This window comes from Cyanistes caeruleus, chromosome 2, assembly GCF_971803275.1.
Source record: "Cyanistes caeruleus chromosome 2, bCyaCae1.hap1.1, whole genome shotgun sequence".
Lineage (NCBI taxonomy): Eukaryota > Metazoa > Chordata > Aves > Passeriformes > Paridae > Cyanistes > Cyanistes caeruleus.
Window position 1 is genome coordinate 111,143,440 of NC_141702.1, and position 24,021 is coordinate 111,167,460.

A 24,021-nucleotide genomic window follows, 5' to 3' on the forward strand; every position below is an offset into this window, starting at 1 on the left:
TATCCTTTTTTAAAAAAAACTCTTAAGAGATTTATTCACCTATAAAAACAAATCATCGGTTTTGACATAAGTTTTTAGCAACATCTCATGTTCTTTCACTGGAAGTGTTTTACAGGGGGGCTGCATTTTGGCTGGGTTTTGGAGGAAGGATGCACAAGAGGAGATGGGGTAATATCCTCCTACAGGTGTTACTGTAGTTCATCCAAAGAGGAGGTTCATTTAAGAGCACACTTCCCAAGTATTTTGTGTGCTGGAAAAATTAAAGAAAAAAATATTTTTTTTTCTCTGGTTGTTGGTGCTATAAGCTTGTTACTTACAAAATATTTTATGTATTCAGAGAAAACTAGCTAGAAAGTGGCACAGTACTTCTTCCTTATTGTTTGACTTCAAAGCAAAACTGAAGTGAAACAAGGGTTAAAACAAAGACTAAGATAAGGTGAGTCAATAAGATTTAGTGTGAGGCTTGTAGCATTCTGGAAAGAAAAGGAAGATGGTACTAAGGGATATAATATAGTAGGAAAAAATCTTGATGCATTTTGTTAATTTAAAGCAGCAAGATGGAATTGCTGTGCTTGCTGTAGTGTCAGGACCAGTTGCCAAACAGAAGCAAGAAAACTGAGATGCTGAGGGGGTCTGATATATGACATTGGGAAATGCTGATGATATGGAAATGAGATTTACTTCCAAACACCTATGGCATGCAAACATCAGAGGAGAATTGAGTGTTTTCCTGTAACTAGAAATAATAGGATAGAATTGAGGTATAGCAAAAGCAGGTTTCATGTCAAAAGAAAGACTTGAGACACATTTTCTTAGTGTGAGACTCTATTTTGCATGAGGAGTAGAAATTTTGCTGCAGTTGTTCAGAACTCAGACTGGATGATGAAATTTTTTTTTAAAAAAAGTATGTTGTTTAAAGTAAGATCCTTGGTAGAGGATTGAGGGGAACAACTTAGTGTCCTCTCCACTGTTATTTTACTTTCAGACAACAACAATACAGACCACTCCAGCAGACTGAAAGCTCATTAAATTAAAAAAAAAAAAAAAAAAGCGCCAAATATATGAACTTCATTGTTATTTTTCTTCCTGTTAGTGAAAATGTTTTCTGATCCTCACATGTGATATGATAGAAATGTTGTGAACTCAGTATAAGTATTGAAGACATCTGCAGTGGAAGGAGGTGCTGTGCTGAAGCTGTGACTTTGGATCTCTCTTGTGCTCATAGAATCCGGGCCTGAGGAGGTTGGGGTGTGCATCTACTCACTCCAGATGGAAGCAAGTGGCTCCCTCCACTGTTACCTTCAAGATTTGGGTTTGTTTGGTTTATCTGGGATGTGAAACTTGAGAATTAAAGAGAGATTTTTTTTTTCCCTGTTTATTTCCCTCCCTGAATAAAAGGAAACAGAATTACAGGCCTTCAACAGCATCAACCTCATGTTTGTATCTGTAAAAGTCTCTATTAAATCCTCACTGGCAGTTTTACCCCAATTTGTTCATCATATAGTGGACATTCTATAAAGCCTACATCCTAGCTAAAATATTTCCCTCTGGCATCTTCTGTGGGTAAAAATAATTCAGACTGTATGAAAATCTTGGCTGTGTTGCAGTCTCTTGCATCCTGGATTATTTTTAGACTCAAGTTCTCTGGTTTGTTTTTCTAGGATCCCCATGCTGAAGAGTTTGAAGACAAGGAATGGATGTTTGTCATAGAGAATGTAAGCTGGAATGTTTTCTATATATACTGTTTTTCTATACATACAAGACTGAATAATTTAAAAAGATTAAAGGGTGTCCAGATGCTGAAAAAATCTTGAATAAAATTTGAGCAGCTGAACCACTGTAAATCCTAGCTCTGTAGTAATGAAGGCTTATTAAAATACCTATTGTTACATTACAATTAAAATACAGGAGAGGGGAGTGCTTAATTTTTTCCCTGCAAGCATCAGTCTGCCTTGCATTAGTTTGCTGTGAGCAGTGGAGTGAACAAGTTCGAGCTGGGTCATGACTCACTGTTTTATGGGCTGTGACACATTACTTGTGTATGAGCAGGGCGGTGAACAAGTCAGAGCTGGGTTATGACATCTGTATGTCCCAAATGGCAGCTCTGGGCTGGAGTGCCACTCTCTAGGGGAGAGCAGGGGCTCGTTGCTTGCCTTTGATGGGTGAGTAATTTGGGGCAGGATGGAGCAGCCGTGGTCACACAGTGAGGAGTGCGAGTCGTGAGCTGCTCCCTGGGATCCCTCTGCATGTCCTGTGCACAGAGTGAAAACCCAAAAGCTGCTCCTGCGAGTCTCTGACTCCTCCAAGCCAGGAGCTCCCAGAACTTGACAGAGAGCTGAGTTCCTGAGGGCTGTGCAAACAAGAGGTTTGGCCAAACTGCAGTGCCTGACATTGCAGAGAGCAAGTGCTTCATGAAGTACTTTTTTCCTTTCCCTTTTCTGTGCTGGGCCACAGCTTCCGCTCTGGGGCTGAAAAAAGGGGAAGCTGCTTTACCTGGGGTTTTCTTGAAAAAGGAACATTGTCTTCAAATAGATTTTAAAAGTTTGTGGTAGCAAGGTAGTGTTCATTGCTCATAAATATAGTTTCATTATGAGCTGTTTCTCAGGAAGATGATTTCATTTTTATGTTGTTTTTAAACAAAAAAGAAATTGCTCTTCTACCAAGTACTACCACATAGCACTGAAGTGTGGGGAAGCAATGGATTTTGCCTTTTTTACCTAAAAATGCTGCTTTTTCTTGTCAATATTGGAAAATTATTTGAATGTCTAAAGCTAAGGTTTATTCTTATCACAAGTAACTGAACATTTAAAAAGGCTGAAAGCAAAGTGCTTTATTTATACTTTCGTTCTAAATGTCAAGTTTCTATTTTCACATGAGACACTTGTTAACACAAAACACAGTTTAGTTACTGAGTTACTGTTTCCTGGAGTTTCCTTTTCTTTCTCACATAGTTTATTTTAATCGGGGAAGTCTCCATCCTCAATTGTCACCATACAAGTGGCTCTGGATAAAACAATGTCAGTGCATTTCTCAGCCAGCCCCTCTGGGTATAGCTGGATTTCCTGTGACGTTGCAGATGATATTTTTCAGGGTTTTATATGAGGCATGTAGACTGAGTTTGTGTCCTGCTTTCTTTACATGTCTGTGTATTCCATGCAGAGGTGGCTGCAGACCATCTGCTGCCTGCTCTCTGCCTCACGCCTTTGCTGAGCCTTGTAGGGCAATCCTCTGTTACATGGGAACTTCTTTACAACCTCAGCTGTGCTGTTAGTTCATCTCACAAGAGCTGCCAAATAGTCACTGGCAGGTAGATGTTTATTCTTTGATTGGAGGACATAGAAATAATATCCTCAGAATAATAAATTTAACAGTTTTATTACAAAAAATACTGAGAGCTAAAGAAACTATAAAGCTGGCTGCTTTCTTTTTATTTTTTTTTTTTTTCCCTTTTTTTTTTTTTTTTTTTGCCGGAAGAGATGGAGAAACTCTTTTCCCAGGGTAACAGCTCCACTTAGTGGTGGATGAAAACATGTTCATCGGTTCGAGCAAGACGCAAATGTTCCAATGGCTGGCTGACATTCCAGAGCATGCAACACCTGCTTGTTAGAAACAGGGGAGGCAGGAGGTTGTTCTCCTCACTCCTTAAATTATAGGTATTTGCCCTCTTTGGGCCTAAAGTGTCATTTGCCTGGTTTTACAACAATATATTTGTTATTTACCTGACAAGACCAGGTGACCTTTGGGGAAGACAGGGACATTCAGAGTCCTTTGGGACCTTTTCTGTTTTGTCCAGGGATGATTTCTGCCCTGAGAAGCTGCAGGGCTTCCTTTCCTCTTTGATCACCAATACTCAGAACACAAAATACTGAAGTCTGAAGAGCTTAGGGCTGTGCTTTAGTTGTAAAGCTATGTAAATTCTGCTAAAATTTTTGAGTTTGTTTCTTTTTTTTAATTAGTATTAAAGTCAGTCTCCAAAATTATTTTGTTTTGCTTCAGTATGGCTGAGCAAAGACCAGGTAGAAGAGATATACAACTGCAGTTTGATACCTTTGCAGGCAGATGCTACCAAATTCCAAGGTCCCAGGTGGAAGGGCAGCTTTGAAACAAAGACTTAACCCCCGAGAAGAGTTCAGCTGACCTGAAGTTTTGGGCTGTGTTTCTTGCTGTCTTCAGGTTGTTTATCTAATGGAATGAGAAAGGGATAGGAGGGAAGAGAGGAGGTTTAAATTGGTCCAAAGATGTGGAAGCTTTCACTGGTTCTATGCACAAGAACTTTGTGCCAAATAAAGGTATCTGAAGCAATGGAAAAATGTCATTTTGCTTCCTAGCATGCTCAAAGCATGGAAAAGTATTTAAGAACATCCACTGAAGACAAACCATACTGTTTACTTGTTTGCTGGCAGTTTTATAGACAGTTGCTTCCTACATTCTTAATGAAACTGTGAAAGAGTCATGGAATGTTATCCGACTTGAAAATGCACAGACTGTGAAACAAGTTTCCCAGCTTTTTGTCAAAAATATATTTGAGCTCATGTTTGTGTCTCTTAATAGCATAGTAATATATTCCAAAGTTAATAGTAGGCTTCTCTATCTTCCCACCTGTGCTTATGTTTCACCGTTGTCCATAGGTCATTCCCAGGGCTCAGGGCTATGGTGAGCAAGCCCTTTCCAGTAGGAAATTCCACTGACAATAATTGCTGTTATTCCTGACACGAACTGTAGCCCTCTTTTTATGTGGCAGGCCTATTAAAACTTGGTCTTCGCTAATTCCAGGCCTACAGGCTTGGCAGATGAATGGAGAAAAATGCTCTGCCTGTTGTTGAAGCTTTGCTCATGGATTCCTGTGAGTTGGAGCTGGAGCCAGCCTCACCTGTCTTGCACTGTTGCCACAAGGCAGCATAATTCCAGACAAACACTTGCATAAACAGTTTAAAAAAACATAAAAAATAATTAAGGTGGGCTCTCTGCAGCACTGCCAGTCAGCCTCTTCCAGTGTTCCATTGTCCATGTTGTGGGGAATCATTCTGGCCCAGATCTTGGTTGATACTCTTGAGGCTGCTCATTTTCTTAGCAATTACAGCTCTGGAGAACAGTCTTTGCTCCGTGTGGCTGGAGGCTTCCTCCTTCTTTCCTCTGACTAATCGACCCCAATAATGTGACAGTGTTTGCATGTGGGATTTCACTTCCCATGATTGCATTAGCAGGTCATTAGCATTCTCTCTCCACGGATTTGTTTATGTGGCTGAGAGCTCAGTGTCCTGCTCTGCTCCTGCTGCCCATGGCTTTCAGGAAGTAGCTGTGCCCAGCTCTGCTTGCACCCTGTCACTGGCCTGGGGAAGCATTCCAGGCAGAATTTCCAGGCTGTTCTTGTACTGATACATTGGAAACTGGACTGACTTCTGCATCTGTCCTTTCTAGAGAGTCCTTGAAAAAGCTTTGATGCCTTTTTAGACAATATTTTCTAATAATGCCCATTTGAATAGACCCACTCAAACTTCTGGAATGAGAGAAAAAAGGAGTCTATAGAGTTTGCTGTTCAAGCTGGCCTTGAGGGAAAAGTTGCAAAGAGTAACGAGTTTAGGCTGAAAATACAAGATCTGACTTTTCCTTCTGTCTGTTGTTCTTGTAGCTTCAGGAGCCCCAGCCTAGAAAGAGTTCTGAATTGACCTCCACTCAAATATCAGCAAAGCCTCAAAATAAAAGAAACATTACAATATGTTACAGAACAATTGACATAAACCAGCTTCATTTTATTGGAACATATGTGTTCTTTTGTGGTTGTCATCCCCCAGTCCACCCTTCCCCCCGTCACCTCTGAAATCCTGAATCATGGTTATGATGATTTCTCATTTTGAATGCCCTGGAGCGTGTTTTATCCCTCAAAGGTTTGGGGAGATTATTTCTCTCTCTTAAAATGCCTGGCATAGCACCACAAATGGTGATCATAACATCACAAAGGTGATAAATAAGGTGAAAGTAACAGGAAAGAGAGGGCAGGTGGTGGGACATAGAAATGAATCTGTTTTTAGTCTTAAAGGAGACCAATTTTAAATGTGATACAATAAAATGAGGTATTAGCAAAAAGTTTTCATCAGATACAGCTCTGAATATGTTGTTTTCCAGATGAAGCTTTTAGAGAAATAACTCATTTGAATAGGAACAGTAATTAGCCCAGATTTTGTGGGTGATTGAGTACCTTTTACTACAGAACTGCTGGAACACTTAACTCTCCAAGGGCAAGTTTTGCCCTACGTCTAAATGAAAGTCCAAGTCTAATCTTCCCACCTGTTTCTGGAAGTAGATGTTGGGAAGCAAATGCCGGCATAGCATAGGGAATTGAAATTCTGAGTACTGCTGATGCCATTTGCTGGAAAAACCTGGGGAAAAGACTGACATAGGAACAGGACAAATTCCTTACTAGCTGATCAGTTGCTATATAAGAATTTATTACTGAATCTTGGGTATTTCTTCTAGTGCATCTTTGTAGCATGTGAGAGCTTAAGTTTAAATTGGCTATTTCCTTTATTTAAGAAACAGTAGTAAAAGCCTCTCTATCCATTTGTTTTGTACTTTTTGCTTGAAGTAATGTTTTGCTTAAAATAATAATTGATCGGGTTAGATTTTTCCTGAATTAAATGTCTGCATTTAATATATTTAGAATAGCTCATAGTTCAGACATGCTTTCTTGGTCCTTTAATTCCCCTGTCATATTCTGCTGTGTGTGATTATGTGAACTGTGACTAGCTGCCTGTGTAAATTAGGCTGAGAATTCTGGTTTAGATATAGCTAGGAATTAAATGCTGCTTTGTCAGCTGTCTCACTCTTGTTCTGCTTTAAATGTAATAGAGATTCAGAAAACCTGTTTTACTTTTAGTTTTTGCTTACATTAAATATTTAGCACTTTGTTCTAGTTGAGAAATCTCCGAGATTAGGCCTTTGGAGCAAAACTTGCAGAAATTGTTGTCTTGATTGGCTGCTCTGGCTGTAAGGGAGCCGGGCTAGGAAATCTTTCTCAGAGGCCTGATCCTGTGCTTTTCCAGTAATACACTGTTGTTCCTTCTGTGCTCCATGATGGCCTTTCTGGGCAGTTTTAACTAAAAGGGAAATGCTATCAAGGGCAGGGTCCTGGCTGTGGAAAGGAGCAGGAGAGAGGCTTCTGCACAGGGTGGATCACTCTGGTTTGGGGTGTCTGAGAGTCACACAGGGACTCCCCTGTGTGCACACTGACCCTGCGGGAGTTCCTTACTTAAACAATCCCCTTGGATTTGGCATCTTCTCTGAAAAGTACAGAAGATAGTGGAAGTGGATTGCATGCTTCAGTTCTGATGGAGAAATTCTATACCACAGGCTGTAGGATAAGTAAACCACCACCTGTATTTAGGGCAAGTGTTACATGAGGAAGGTGTGAAAGACTCTGGGTATTTTCCCCTCTACATGGCCCAGCACAAAGGAGAGGCACCAGCAGCCCTGGTTCCAGGCAGGCATTTTGAGGGCAAGAGCTCCATAAATGGTTCTGAACAGCACAGATAATTAATTGACATTTTGACCCACAGCCACTACTGTATCCCCAGGCAAAGCCTGCTAGTGTTCACTTAGGACATACAACTTACTGTCTGCAATGACATTTTTCTTCTGACCAACCCAAGACTGTGCTCAGATCACCTGGAATTAAGTCCACTGTGAATCCTTTTTGTCATTAATACATAATAACCTATTAAAGCAGAGCTGAGACATGACAACAATCTTATTTAAAATAAGAATTTTAGAGAAATCATCAAAATAACTACTAATATCTCTAATTAACTAATTAACTTTTTACACTATAATAGCTTTTTTTCTATCCTGACTGAAATGTGAGTTCATCAAACTCTTCTTTACTGTGTTTTTTCAAAAACAGTTATGAAAATTTCCTTTTGTTATTCAATCTTTATCTCCTAAGTGAAATGCAGTGTCCAAACTGTCCTTTAAATAGTGTTGCTTCTGATGCTGCCTTAATAGCTGCACTAAGTGCATCTATATCAAATATAATTTGACAGATGCTATGGCAGTTTTGAAAACTATATTTCAGCATTTTGGCTTAACATTTTCTGGTGAAGGAGACATCTCATTTTCTGGTGTTTATGCTACAGTTACATGGGAGGGTCCTGCAAGTGGCAGCTGGAAAGAGCAAGCCCCTGGGCTCCAGGGAGAGCGCCCTGGGTGTGAGGCTCTGGCTTAGTGCCTCACAAAGTGTGGTACACCAACATACGTGGCAACATTTAATTTCTACAGTTATTATTGATTCACAGCAGTAAGGTACAACTGTTTTCTAAATTGCTTAGAACCATTTTGTTTGGGTTTTTGAGAGGAGGCTATTTCCTTCTGGAGGAATCTGTCTCCTGTAGCTGAGTTGTACAAGGCAGCTGATTGGAGTTGCTATCAGTGGTGTCCTTTGCCAGCTGGAGGGGGGAAGCTGATAAACAAGGCAGACAGCTTTGGAAACAAGCCTCTAATGCTACATTAGGCATTTTTAAAACCAGCAGTGTGTTTCAGCCACTCTTAGCATATGTTTATTCATGGAAAATCAGCAGAAAAATACACTGGCCAGCGCATGCAAGAGCCAGAGTCTGCATGAGGTCGTTTCTTTCTCAGACATCAAATACGATGTATCAAAATAAGAGTGTCTTGGTAATTGTTTTACAGTGGGGTTCTAATCATACTCCAGGCATAAGCTGAGACAAACAACTTGCCTTTCAATAGAAAAGTACTTGCTTTTTAGCTTGTCCAGCTTGCCACATTTTTTCTGGTTTTATGTTTCTGAGTGTGTTTTCACATCTCCATACAGTCATGGCTGTGTGTTTGCTCTTGACGCAGTTCAGAAAATCATTATGTAAAATAACACTCTCTGGGGCAGCATTATGATGGATAAATTTCATTTTTGACCTGGTAACTGTATGGTGTTAAAAAACCAGCATATACTGCTGCCATATAGTACAAAATATTCAGTGTGGAAAATGGGAAAAATGGCAGTGCATTTAATGGAAAATATTTTTGACATAAGTCACCTTCAAAGGCAGGTAATCTGGGAGTCAAATTGAATATTTTGCTTGATTTGAGATAATACCTTGCAATTGCATGTGCTCATGATACAGAAATATGTGTCAAAAAAAGAATTAAAATATCCATTATTGTGTAAAATGTAGCTCTGGATTAAGTAACTGGATAGGATTGTACATGAAAGTAGTTGTAATTTAACTGAAAGCATATTATTTAAAAATAGTGGCCACCAGCAGAACTATAGCCAGCTGACAGGAAAATAAGAGTTCTGGCCTCCTGAAAACCCTTGTTATTAAGAAAACCATCTGGCAGTGTAATAGCTCTGAGTGTTATTTCTTTCAGCCTCTTATCTTTGGTTGTTAGCTGTCTTAATAGAGTTTAATATAATAGAAATTAATTGACCTCCGTAACTTAATTGATGCCATTTCATTCATTTTCTTCCCAGCATATTCTTCATTCTAAATTGATGCTACACCATCATATTGTGTTTTCATGTGAAGTTTCTCCTTTCTCATTGTTCTGCATTATCAGTATCTGAGCCAATATCTGAAATCAAATGGTTTCTTGAACCTTGACAGGCAGTAGAAACAAACTTTTTCTGGTTTATCTTAAGTATGGTGGCAACCTGAGTCTTGGCTGGAAAGATTGCCTGAATAAAATGGTATTGAATAAGGTGCTCTAAAGGGCATTTTGTAACTTATCAGTGTTTTCTCTGTTTCCACATATTAGCAAATATATAAGATTAAACTGAATTTTTGCCAAGTGTATGACTCATACAGAGATGTACCCCTGAACTCAAAGGTTGCTGTTCTAAGCACAGTGGACTATATGTCCTGGTTCTGGCCAGGACAGGGTTAATTTTTGCAGTCTGAGTGGGAAACAGAGTAGAATGATTTTCCCCAGTTTCACTCTCCTTTTTCCTCCTTCAGGCCTGTTACAACAGCTTTTGAGAATTTTGTGTTTCCCCTGGATGCTAAGGAAAGCATTTTCTTGTTGCTATGTCTGCTATGACTTCTCAGTGCAGTCTGCATCTGCTTAGAGTCAGGACAGAGATTTCTGGGAAGGTCATTCAAAGATCTGCCCCAAGGGTGGACAGTCATGAGTGCCATGGCATGTGGGAGAAAATGGGCCAGTATTTGGGTAAATTTTCTGCTCTGATGGTTTGGAAGTTCACCCCTGAACAACAACGGGACGCTGGTGAAGTGACAGAATATTTGCAAGGAGAATGCTGTGGCAACTCCAGAGAGGAGCAACTTCTTGCAGTGTGCTGGGTCCTGGCTGCTCTTCACTGGACACAGTTCAATACTGGACAGCATCCTCAGGGGGAGGGGGAAATCAGACCTACAGGCACTGTGGCCACTCAAACTGAGCTGAGCCAGAGTGACAGCCTGTAGCAGTAGGTCCTGTACAGAAGGGAAAATCCAAGACCAAATCATTTTGCATAGTGAGGGGTGAAGAGGAAGCAGAGCCATCACAACAGGAGGAAGAGGCAGGGCCAGAGACAATCACCTGATCCCTATCCCAGACTGAGCTGTGAGATAAAGATTTCAGCTGCCAGTCTGCTGAGCCCCTGGTGTCCTGGCTGCTCCAGTGCTGAGATATCATGGCCCATGGTATGGAAACCAAGCACCTGGGATCCCTGGAATGTGGGCATTGACAAGGGGATTGGGAAGAGGACAGAAACTCTTGTGTCTCTGGAGGCCACTCCTCCCAAGTGTGAGGGAAAGATCTCCCAAGGATGATCTACTAGTACACACAGGCATGTGGGGTGCCGTGGAGGAAGGTACCTGGTACCCGAGACAATCAGCTGTGCTGGAGGTAGTCTATAAGGGTTCAAATTACAAGAGTCCCCTGTAGATCCAGATGAGGTCCATAGGACACAATCCATGTGGTGGAAATTTGTATGGAGCGTGTCATTGTTGTGTGCCAACTCACTGGCTTTGCTGTCAATGAAAGGAGAGCAAACAGTGCTTCAGGTGACTGCCCTACTCCAGCAATATGAAAACCATCTCTTTGCCTCCCCAACAACCTGTGCCTGAGCTGTGGAAAGACAATCCAGGACTGTGGACAGACTGGAAAGACTTGAGTACAGAGGAAATGTCCTGTGTCCCACCAGTACAGACCAGAGTCTCTGCTACTGGGAGCACCCTGCTTCTTGAGAGAGAGGGCTCACACCACGAGGTACCCTGGGGCTTTATCTCCCTGATCACAGAGAGAACAAGAGGAAATGGGATGGAAAACCCACCTGTGCCCTGGCAACATGGGTGTGTGAGTTGAGAGAAGAATGACCGTCAGAGGAAATTCCTCAAGGGTAAATGCTGCTGCAGTTTCCAGTGGGCAAGTCCCCAGACAGGAGGGGGCAGGCAGGGAGTGAGTGGAGCATGGTTTGGAGAGTCTCATTGGGAACACTGAATCAGGGAGAACCATTCCTTATCCACAGCACTATACTTCAGCAGTTATATATATATATAGAGAGAGAGAGAGAGATAGATATAGATATACATATACATATACATATATGTATAAAAATCATGATTTGTTTAAAGCCTGAAGGTGCTACAGTTGTGTGTTACATTGCACTGTTAAATAGCAGTATTTCTGCTTCTGGAGGGTTTTCTGTAGAGTAGAACTGAGAACAAACCAACCTGCCCTTCCTGGCAGAATGAGCAAGATGGATGGCAGGTTTTCCAAGTTTGATTTAATACCATGTGCAGCATAGCCTGAGATACAGCTAAAAGTGTCTGACTTTTAGGACTTCACCTGCTAAAAATAAATACATTTAATAGTTTTCATAGATTTTCTTTAAATACTCAGTTTTTATAGTTTTAATGGTTTATCCTATAAGAGTATTCTGCTCAGCAAGGGATAAGATTAAAGAAACTCTTAAAGCTTTCCTCCCTAAAGCAAAACAACTCCATGAAACAGTCTCCAGTCACAGGAAGGGACAGCACAAAATTCAAAGAACACATACAATATTACATGCACATACAAACCAGAAGTGATGTTGAAAATTGTGTGAAGAATTGTGTCTCCTATTTTTATCTGTAAAGTAGACCCCTGAAATGAAAATTAGTTCTATCTGCTTTTTTTTTCCCTGTTGAAAAGTGAGACATTATTTGAAATGGGAGATTCGGTAGTGCTTTCCCCTTTTTGAGTGCTAAATAAATTCTGCAAAGAATACAAAAAGAACATAGAAATCAACTATCATCAAAATCTGTATGTGACAAATCCCTATACCTTTTCGCCTCTCTTCCCCAGTCCCAGGTTGTTTGGGTAACTTTCCCCCAATGCTACTGTTCCAGTATTTGCTTTCCTCTTTTGTGTAGTTCCATGAAAATGAGAAGTTCAAGGTGCAAGACATGGCAGATGACAATGGAAGGGGAGACCCAGGGAGGCTGGATGGGCAGGCACTGCTGGCAGCAGGGAGAACATGGCTCTTCAGCTTTTTATACTTTGGAGCCAAACCCTTTCAGAAATGAAGAGAATTGTGTCTGTCTTCATCAATTACATTCAAATATTTTCTTGGTATTTTCATTGCAATTGCAAGATGGAAGGTAGGTGTTATTTTAAGTGACAGCTGGATTTCTGGAAGTCATGCCATGGATGGACATGATCTGGGAAGACACATCTGGGTAGTCTTTAGTCTCATCCCTATCATACAAAACTTCTGTGTCTCATGGCATGTTCAAAGCCTTTTTCCTGTAGTAGCAAAATTGCCACAATTTTTAAAAAGACACCTCTCTTCTTCATTGGGGGAAAAAAAAAATCTGTCTTGGTGCACTGAAAAACGAGAAGAAGGAAGTCGAGGGGAGGTAATTCTGCCTTTCTTCTCAGTACTGGAGAGGCCTCATCTGGAGTGCTGTGTCCACTTCTGAGCCCCTCTGTACAAGAGGGTCCTGGAGTGAATGCACAGGAGGGCCATGGAGATGTTGTGGGGACTGGAACATCTCCGTTGTGAGGGAGGCTGAGGGAGCTGGGCCTGTTTAGGCTAAAGAAGACTGTGAGGGGCTCTTAGCAATGTGTATCAGTATTTGAAGGAGGGTATCAAGGGGATGGAGCCAGGCTCGTCTTGGTGGTGCCAAGCAAAAGGATGAGAGGCAACAGGCAGGAACTGGAACAAAGGAAGCCCTACCTGAACATGAGGAGGAAAACTTCACTGTGACGGTGACTAAATGCTAGACAGGTTGCCCAGAGAGGTGGTGGAGTCTCCCTCACTGGAGATGGACATCCATCTGGACAAAATCCTGAGTAACAATGCTCTAAGGGGACCCTTCTTGAACAGTGAGGTTGGACTAGATGATCCCAGCTATGGTCCTTCCCCACCTTGCCTACTTGGTGAATCTGTGATTCTTTGAAAGGGGTTTTACTTTGGTTGTGGTTGTTTTTCTATCTGTCAGGCAAAGATGAGCTGGAGTAACAGGCGGTGGTTTAGAGCTGGTGGTATGTGGCAATACCGTATCTATATGGAAATATATACAGTTGTGTGGGTGGGATGGAATGTTTGTGCTGAAGAGTGATCTGTAAGGGGCATGGTTGCTTCAAATCGCTGAGTAATGCTGAAGATATTCATCACTACCACTCCAGCAAAGAGCTCTGCATTATCTCCAGGTTCAGTATGAGATTAACAATCTTTAACTCAGTTTGATTTGAAACTGGGTATGGTGGCACAAGAAACAGCGTTTATTCTCCCCATCTTGTGTGAAACCCCCACTCTGTGGCACCCTTCTCGTCCCTCTGCTAGCTGGTTATTAAGGCTGGTCTCCACTGGTGCACAGTGATGAGCAACGTGATGGCAGAAATTCTGAAGCCAGAATAAATGCTGAATAAATATAAATGCTGATACAGACTGGTGAGAAACAGGAACATCTTCTGTGTGGTGGTGCCGGCTATTAGACTGGACCTTAGAATTTGAAAGGAAGGAAATGAAATGGTGTGGGACCACCATCTCTTAGCGTCTGGATTTCCCCCAAAGATTTAAATCAGGGCAGAGTTTAATCCACCCTGAGCAGTGTGCCCTGGTGAAAGCCTGTGCAGAACACTAACTTTGCATAGTGCTGGCAGTGTGCTACAACCACTTGATGGCAGCCTTTGATTTGGTACATGCCTCATTAGCCGGAGCACAGTGCAGTGTGGCTGTAGTATTTGTAATGGAATAACACGTAAGAACTAAAGACTGCAAGGTATCTGGTTAATGTAGAGATGAAATGAATGAAACAGCAAGGCTAAGCTTTCCTGACCCTTCATGAGAGAATAGATGAAAAAAGGAAGAATGAGGTATTGTGCCGAAGGGAGATGATGAAATTCAAGATCCACACACATAATCTCTGGCTCAGCCTCTGAAATGTTAATCCCTGGCTAGAATTATTTGAGCTGTAGATTGCAGTTTATCATCAAAATGGCACTGTGTCAAACAATACTTCTTGTATGTGTGATGTTTAGAACTATCCAATTTTAATATAAAATGGTTCACAGAGCACTGTCTAACATTTAAGTAGCAACTCGTTAAGATTAGGTTATTTTTGCTTATTTATGTAGACTCGTGGTAGTCATGTAGATTTCTATTCCATTGATCAATCTTCAGGTATTTTAGCTATAGAGTATGTTTAAAGGAGTGACCTGTTTTGATCAGAACAGTGACAGGTGATGGGACTTGATAGTAATTATAACACAAAGTGGCCAGAATGGGTTTTTTTGAGGTGCTCAGTTAATTTTTAAAATTAGGAAATCTGCCAAAAAATTGTTGATGGCTTAGAAATCCCCAAGATTTAAGAATAAAGTTTTGCTGGGTTGTGCAAACAATTATTTTGAGGTTACAAAAAATATTTTCTCATTATGTTTTACAAGCTAGAATGCCCTTCAGGTTTTTCTTTACTTGCTTTTAAAGTATGCCAGTAGAGGGAGTAGAAAAATTACCATCCAGTAAAGATAAAATATTCAGCACTAAAATTCAGCCCTTTCTTCTTTAGAAATCTTAGTTTTCATACTGAAATCTGTTACTGAAAATAAAAGAAGATAAGCCCAGTTCAGATAGTTTCTGAAATGTAAGGCTGTGTGAGAGAGCGTAAGTATTAGACAAGAATGTTTAAATCCAAATATATATTTAGAAATATGAATTGCAATAGCAGGTTTCTTTTCCCCTGAAACTTATGGTTTGTTGGAAACTCAGAAAGTGATTTTATTGTTATACCAGATCCCAACATGTTTTAGTGCATGCTAAGTAATTAATTTCTCTGCATTTATTTTGAAAAGTGGCCTCTATATAAATGTGCAATTAAATCATGTGAGGCTTCTGTGAACAGTTTAAAACTGGGGGAGAGTTGTTCTATTGTCTCACAGTTTTTTTCTTGCTAAAGGTGAAAGACTGAGGAGAAGGGAGGAAGTGGTGGCGTGTGAATCATGCCAGCCTGGCAAATTTGTAATTCCTCTGCGGCAATTGTTTCAGAAAGTGCTGAGTTTTGAAGCGGAAACTATTTGGGATCTTCACGTGTTTAAAAAAGTCTGTTTCTCTGTGGTGGTGGTAATTAAAATCTCCTCTAAAAATATGCCAGTATCAACAAGAGATTTTCCAAGTGTTCGGCGTGTTTGGTTCGCAGGTATATGCCCGGCGCTTTGGGATCGCAGGCCTGACTGAGCAGTTGTGATGGCTGTGAACTGAACTATGAAGGAGACATTTGTCTTGGAGTGGGACCTTTTGTGTTAATCCTTCCAACCTTTATATCCAAGCATTTCGGGATGATATTTAGTCAACGAATAACTTGTATTGTGCACTTGTGATCCCTCTCCATCAGAAACGGGTGACTGTGTGGAATAAATATCAGATAAGAATTTTTATTTTATTTTTTATTTTTCCTGCACTGTGGCCATTTTTCCTCAGAGGCTGGTGCTTTAGTAGCGCATATTGTTTCTAGATTGGGATTTGTAAATGGGTACTCAGGAGATGAACATCATTGCATTGACTGTATCTGTTTATTTGTGCATGCAGTTGTTTTCTGTACATCCAAGATAAACATGTTATCAGAGTATTTCTGAGCATGGATATTCACGTCTTAAAATTACACATACCAGTGAAGCTTCACTGCAGTCTGCACAGCCCAGACACAGTAGGCACAGAGTATATAAACACAGTCACTGGTTTTGCTGCTTTAGAAAAGGTATTTTTCTCCTCTGGCTGCCTTTTGCATGTCTCTGTGGTGTGAGTTGCTACATAAGATTGCTGGTTTTGGTTTTTGCTGCTGCATCAGCCTTGGTATTTTAGCTGTTCGGGCTTGCACTCTGCCTTGCTGAGGTTGTGCCTCTGTGTGAGTTCTGTGAGTTACAAGGAAAACATCCATGCTTTCAGAAATGGGCACGGGACAACATTGCACAGAGGCATATTTTGTGCTGCAGCATCTATTTTTAATAGATGCTTGAAGTTTTTTGCAACTTAGAACCAGTCATCCCTTAGCTGAGTCTTTGGTTTTGGGTTTCTTTGAGTTAAAAATATTTTTAAAACTTTACTAGAATCAAGAAAGCTGTGCTTCATTCTTTCACATGGCTGTGAAAGATGAGACTTGTGTTTGATAAATGAGGAGTTCAAATTTGGTTTGATAGTGGCCTATTACCAGGTATTCTGACCCCTAAATTACCTATGAATTTTTGAGGGCCAGGTTTGATTAATTTAGTAACACTGAGCTACTTAAATGTTTAAACTTCCATTACATTCAAGATGCCTGATTAAAATTCTTGTGTCCCGTTTTGCAGCATGGTGCTAATTAAACGTAAAATCTGTCTTTAAACCAGAAATTGTACAGAAGCAAGTCACAACAAATCTTGATAGTGTTTTGTGTTCTGGCTGGAAATGGTATGAACAGCTTTTAGATTTTTCCAGGATTTGTACATGGATTTCACTGTCAGGGTTTAAAAATTATTTTCTTCTAAGTTAAGATTTCAAGTCACTGAACATAAAAGGAACAAAAGAGTTTTTTAACTTCTTGTCTCCAAATTTTTTTCCAAGTAATTCTTCTGTATTTTAGAGCTGCAGATATCAGGAAAGAAAATAAATCCACATTTACGTACAGCGCCTGTGGATTTTTTTACTGAAGCAGAGCTAATGGCTGTCAAAAGAACTTCTTTCTGAGCTTACTGTGATGTCTGGCTTCTGTATTTCTTTATAAGGAGTGTTCTAAAAATAAACAGCGGTAATCAGTCTCTGTTATGATTTTAACTCGAAGTTTATCTTTCAAGGAACCCCAAATTTAGGTGCCTGAGCAAATTTTGACTGGATAGCATCGAACCCCGAACAGATTTTTGCTGTACATGTGAGCTTCTGCATTCCTGAGCTAATTGGATGTAAAGTGTCACGTACAATTGTAGTATCTATTGGTGAACCTGGGCAGACAATAATAATTACTAGGTTGAAGCTTGTTTTCTGTTGAAGCCCAACAGTATACCCTAGTTTTTGTTTAGGATAGCTCTGGTTTAATGCTAGTTTACAATTATTACTCATGGGGCATTATCATTTCAGATCTGTGCATCTACTTTTAAGGTATGCCAATTGCTGTAATTAATTAAAGTGCTGCAGATGCTGCTGGTTAAGCCAATTTAAAGAACAGAGCGTGAATTTCCAGTTATGTGAGCTAGATAATGATAATGCCTTAACGTGGCAGTCGCTCCTGTGAGCCAATTACTGCTCAGATAGCTGAAGCAGGGCTGTGGTTCACTCTCTGCCTCCATCCATTCTGAGAAGACACGTCTCCTTTTTTATGCCTTTTGCTGCTGAGTAATCTCAGTTTTCCTCCCTGGTTATGGGGTGGTCCGACTGACAGCTTTTACTCTTAATAAGCTTAGAGGTAATAATCCCAGTCCTGTAGGTCACATGTACAATATGCCTTTTAGTTTCATTTTTTCCTGTTCTAGTTTTGCCAAAACATCAGGCTCCCTGTAATATTATATGAGTGCTGATGCTGACTACCTGGGACTGAAGCACTACTTTCTGATAATTGATTAATGCATATGTCTCGTAAGTGCTTCTACGTAACAATAATTATGAGATTAAGTCTGCTTATGTTTGTGGGGTTTTTTAGTTTTGTTTTTTTATTTGCTTTTATCGTGGAATAATTTAAAGTGTGTATGGATCAAATATTAAGTTAATTAGCACTGATATTTTTTTCGAATCCATGAATTATGTTAACTTCACAGCCAAAAAGTAGAAAAGAAAATACTTTCATTCAGTATTTATTAATACTGAATAAGATACTCAGTATTTATTAATTTATTGTTGTGTTTGTTCTAGATAGTGACACGATATATTAATAAACAAACCATCAGGAACATCTTTGCCTTTTGTACATATGTGAACTTTGTTCTAGGGGAGTTTCAGAATTGTTGACAGTGCTTGTGCCTGTAACACTCCAGGAATGTTCATGGGGTAGCTGGAATATGGAGAATAACACCCTTTTAAAAGAATGTGTGAAAACCGATTATTTGAAACTGGCATTTACTTTGAAGCACTTACTTTTACAAGTTATAAATTGTGCAAGTCTAATAATAATAAATTTAGTTCGTTTTAAGAAGTGGGGAGTGGTGTAATGTGTGACATACCCGCTGTTTGACTTGCCAGTGCCCAATTTAAAATTTCAGGCTTAGACTGGGGAGAACCTGTGCCATGAAACATTTCTGTATTTTCCAAGACAGCTCTCGGACTTGTGTCAGGTAGGTTTGAGCAGGGCTGCTGACGTGCCAGTGCCCTCAGGAGTGGCAGCACCGCGGAGAGGCTGAACCTGAAGGAAATGCGTGCGGCCGAGTTCATATGCAAAGTGGGGAGAGAGTGGAATTTTCCCAGAATCGAAGCAGAAAGAACAGGTTTTCATCCTGGATCTGTAAAAGTAAAGCCTTAAAGGTCTGGGAGGCCTCAGGGAGCCTGGGGAGATGCATGGAGAATGGGCCCTGGAGAGAAACAGGGGAACATTGTTTTGTGGTGGGTGAAGCTTGGGCCCAGACAGAGAAGGAGGAGGAAATTGGCTGCAAAGGAGAGTCCATAATTTCTGTGAGGGAGTGGAAGAGAACAGAGTGCACTACTTAGATGTCTCTGGCCTCATTCCAGAGAATGGAAATAAAGACAAGAAAGTGCATGTGAGCATTTATTACTTTGTCCTTTTGTGTGTTCTTATGTGACCTGAAGCAAAGGGGAAAAAAAAAAAAGTTTTTGGAGCTCCTTAAAGAAAAAAAAATTATATTTGTCTCAGTTCAACCATCCTCTGTCTGCAAGGAGCTGAGTTCACACAGACTGGAGCAGGAAGAGTAAATCTCCACATAATACTGCATAAAAATGCAATCCCATGTGATGGCTGCACCGTTCTCAGTATGCTGCTGTCAAAACAGGTGGTTTCCTGTTCCGTCCTCCCTGCTCCCCACTTTGTGTACAGCAGCCCCTCTGTGTGCCCATGCTGGTGTTCTCCTGGCCTTTGGAGAGCTCTGTCTGACCCAGCTGAAACATCGTGGGTTTTTTTTCTGGGTGAGTTTTCTTCTGGTTTAGGGAGAGGAACTGGGTCATGAAAGAAGAGCCAGTAAAGTGCCATGGCTGGTGCAAGGCAGGAGCCTGTGGCTGGAAAAGTGGGATTGGGTTTTGGTTTGGAGACAGACACTGTCTGATGGCTACAGGTGGAAGTTGTCCCATTGTGTCTGTGCTCTGGATGAGGGCCATCGGGAGGGATGTTCCTGGGGTCCCTCATGCTTCTCGTGCCCAGCAGGATCCCCCAGCCTGTGCTGCAGTGGGGCTGCTCCACGTGGGCCTGGCTGCCTTCACTGGCCCATTTCTGTCTGCTCCCTTTAGTGCTGGAGGGACCTTCCTCCAGATGGGTTATTGGGCTCTTCAGGTACCTGCCAGCTAGCAGGCATCTCCCTTCATGGGGAACAGAGACCTTTCACTCAGAGACCATGCAGTAACCTGCTTGGTCAAATTTCCATCTGTTCTCTCCTGTTATCCTCTCATGCAGCACTGTGATATTTCAGGGGCACCCTTAGTAATCACCTGCTTCCATGTGGAACACTAGCTGTCCTTTCTAAGCCTAACTTGCATCAAGATTCCCTTGCTTTGGCTGTTTCTAGCCTCATGCTGTGGGAGGACTCTCTCTCCTTGGCAGTGAAATTGCAGAGTCTAAGTTCATTCTTTCATTTTGGTGATGTGCAAGAAAGATACTGAACAGACTTATTTTTGTGGCATAGGAACATTATCAGAAGTTTTATATGACCACCAGTTGTTGCTGAAAGTTTAGAAAAGAATGAATGTGTGGCCAGACCTCCTCCTAGCCCAAGTAAGAGCTGCCCTCACTGTGTATGGTTACACTAAAAATAAATCCCCTCTTGCAAAAGTATCACAATGTTCTGCCTGCATGCGTGTTTCTGTGGGCTCGTGTTTGTTTTCATGCGCTGTAAACCCCAAGATAGAATCTCCTGGTTTATAAGGGCTAATAATTTGTTCCCAAATTTAACAAGGTGCTTAGTCACATGGCTTTCTTTAACTTGGTTTAATTACAAGTAGTTTGTGTACTTAAAGTTAGGCTTGCACTTAAATACCTTGCTGAACTGAGGTGCATCCTTTTTGGTGTTGCTCTGTCACTGTGTTTAATAGACGTGGAGCATTTATGGGCCTTACTGAGGAGCATTTATGCACATGTTATCCTGTGATAGCTGGAGTCAATGACAGCAAATCAGGGCTAAGTTCTCAGTTCTGACTGGCTGTAAATTTACATAAGACTTCTCCAGTACATCTATTTTTGTTGAATTTTTGATGTAATAAAAGACAAATTCTGTAATTATGATTTGTTGTCTGTCCTGCTTAATTTTGCAGTCATTTTTAGAAAAAGTTTTATAATGCAAGGTATGTTTAAAGAAATCAAATTGTGGGGCAGAACTTGAAAATTCCTTTTTATTATATTCAGTTTGAAATAACAATTGTTGTTTGTTAAGACTGCACCAGATTGCTTTGGGACACAAAGCACTCAATGCCCAGTACTTGCTGAGAGGAAAAAACCCAAAACGGCTGTATCAAGTTTTTTGCAATTAAAAATCTGGAAAAACTTGTTTAAGAAACTATTAGCCCAAGAACATGCATCTTTTGTCAGTATAATATGCAGCTCTGAATACAACTCTTTTTATCAAGAGTGCAGTGTTTCATATTTAATCAACGTAAAATTGAGTGCTTCCCTCCCATGAATGTAACACAGATCAAGTCTCAGCCAAAGCAAATAAAAGAATGAATGCTTTGTTAATCATCCATAACTAATTTGTGCATACACAGAAAAAATGAAATCTGTTTTTGACAAGACCTTTTTCATAGGAACAGCAAGGGAGAATTGAACATGTAATGTGCATTAGTAATAGAGAATAGCAATGGGAAGATCTGAGGTGTTTGCTTCAGACGACTTCTATTTCTTGATAGTAACAGTATTTAACAGAAACCTAAGATAAGAGAAGGGTGGCTTTTTAACTTGTTTGCCGAAATGTAATAAGACAAACCTGTGCTGAAGCAGACATAGATGGATTCTTGTATGCCTTGCCATATATTCATAAGTATTGCAGGGAACTGCCACATATCTCTGTGACAAACTCAGCTAATAGATAATACACAGTGAAGAAAATGTTAAATGCATTGCTTCTTTGCACAGGCAATATGATTGTGTTGCTCTACTGACAGTGTGGTTATGGTTGATGGGGCAGCTTCATTACAAACCCCTGTTTTCAGGCTATTGCAGCATCAAAAAAAAAATAAAAAAAATCACCCATTCGACTGAAATTTTCTATGCTTGTCAGCCTTGAGGTGAATTTTACTTTAAGTACAAAGTTAGAAGAAATCCATTTAGCTATTTCCCTGATTGAAACAAATTTGGAGAGAGTGAGGGAGGGAAGAATGGGCTTTCAAAACCTTGAGGTTTGTGTTTATTGCTGAGATGCATTTTGGAATGCTTTATGTTTATCCTTGCTGTTAAAATACATACTATGTTGTTTATAAACATAGATATAAATAAATAACTGCACCTGCACCACACACTATTCCCGCTGCTGTGTGTGCACAGGGTGTGACAGCTGAGGTGCCTGACATGTGTGAGCTTGTCCCTATTCCAGCTTCACACAGATGTGAATTTTCAGCTGCCTCCCTTTTGCCCTGCTTGTGTTCCCACCCTTTGCCCCCTGCTTCTTCTTGCCAGCATCAGACTCGGCTCGCCCATCAGCAGGGCAGCACTGGTGAGATCCGCAGATCCCGTGGCTTTTTCTCCTTCCTGAGCTCTGCAGAGCAGCGTGCTGTGCACAGGAACCATCCCCTGCCAGCCACACTGCTCTGACATAACAGCTGGGAGGAGACTTGCATATTAAAGCTGTATCATGGAGGTTTTGCCCCTGATAGCGAGCTGCAGGTTTGGATAATAGAAATAGTAATAAAGTGGCATGGGCAAGAGAACTGTCTTTTGGAATGGAGTCAAAGGCAATCCTTCCTTGGAAGGCTGACTGTTCCAGAGGGGATGTTGTAGTGAGGATCACAGCCACAGAGCTGAGGGCAGTGGTGGCCTCGCAGTGTGTCCCCTTGGTGGCAGTGGGAGATACAAGGAGAGGGAAGAGCAACAGCAGGTCCAGCAATTTCTCTGTATTTTGAGGCACTTTTCCAACTGTGTTGTATCCTGTTGTTGTTATGTATTCTGGTGATTTTGGCACATGCTGTGAAGCTGTGAGCAAGATGCAAAAGAATATAAAAACCACAGTCATGAATTTAATAATGGAGATACATTCATGCTGCAATAATATTGCTGATGTGTTCACTTTGAAGAACATTATTCTGTCTTTTATGAAGTGGTTTTTTGGCCTATCTCTGAGAAATTCCTGAATCAGTAACTTGACCTGGAGTCTCTGGTTCTGCCTAGAGGAATGTTCATGGTGTGAGCATCACTGCTCAGCACACAGCCATCAGGTGTTACAGACCATTCAGCCATTTGCTCCGGGCTTTTGCAGTTAAGGTTCAACTTGCAGTATGGAAAAAATACAAAGAATCAATAATATCTTCCATTGACACTCTTGCAGGCTTTTCTCTGTGGTAAACCTTGCAAACTTTGTCATTTAACATCGTGCATTTGCTCTATGGAAGTTATTGTCAGATGATAACAACTGGTTGACGACACACTGGTATTTTGAAAATCCTACTTTAACATTATATCTATGCTAAATAATTAAGTCTTACTCTGGAAAGATGAAAGTATATAAGGTTGTTGGAGAAGTTAATCTTTTCACCTTGTTTCTTCTTTGAGGAGTTTTACATCAAACTTGCTTCCTTGTTGGAGATTACAAAGAAGCTGAATAATGTGTTTACATTTGCAAGTTTGTTTAAATAATTAAGAGTTAATTCTGGGGCCTGTATCACGTACACTTTCCTGCATGGTATTTGTTTCCTCAGGACAAGGTTTGCAGGTAGGCTTGGCCTGAGGTGCAGAAACTGTTCTTACTATTAAATTGAATTCACATTAAATATTCGCTTCTGAGCTTGAGGTATTATTTCAAACCAGCCTTTTTAACATTAAGGATTCTGGTTATTTGGCTTGAAGTGACACCAAGACAAAGTAAGGAAATTTAGAGACTGGAATGGAAAGAGAAAAGAAGCTGTAATCAACAGAAGGGCTTTTCATATCTGAAACTAACAATAAATCAGGAACCAGTTTACCCCTTTTTTTAAAAAAATAAGTCAATTATTTTCCCTTAAAGACTGACTTCTGTTAGGGGACACTAGCTGGACATCTCTCTTGTATAGCTCTTTGAAAGTGAAGTAGCACCATTCATGGGAGACCTTTGCACACAGCAGAGGAGTGAATCAGGACAGTGGAAGCTTCCTGTCAGGCGAAGTAGAGCTGAAGTGCCAGGCATTGATAAGTGAGTTTAAATGTAAACTTTGTAACAGCTATTGCCTATTATTTTAAAACAAAAACCAGAGAAGAAACTCTGAGTCCCTTTATTTGATACATGACA

The 24,021-nt window shown here is 40.6% G+C and overlaps 1 protein-coding gene across 31 annotated transcripts in view; it reads left to right on the forward strand.

Annotated features, from left to right (window-relative positions):
• Positions 1-24,021, forward strand: part of EHBP1 (EH domain binding protein 1) — a 207,745-nt gene that overhangs the window by 44,433 nt on the left and 139,291 nt on the right. For all 31 annotated transcript variants that reach the window (XM_086879111.1, XM_086879112.1, XM_086879114.1 and 28 more), the window contains exon 5: positions 1,662-1,715. In XM_086879111.1, the coding sequence (XP_086735237.1) occupies positions 1,662-1,715 (54 nt within the window). The remainder of the gene's footprint in view (positions 1-1,661; positions 1,716-24,021) is intronic.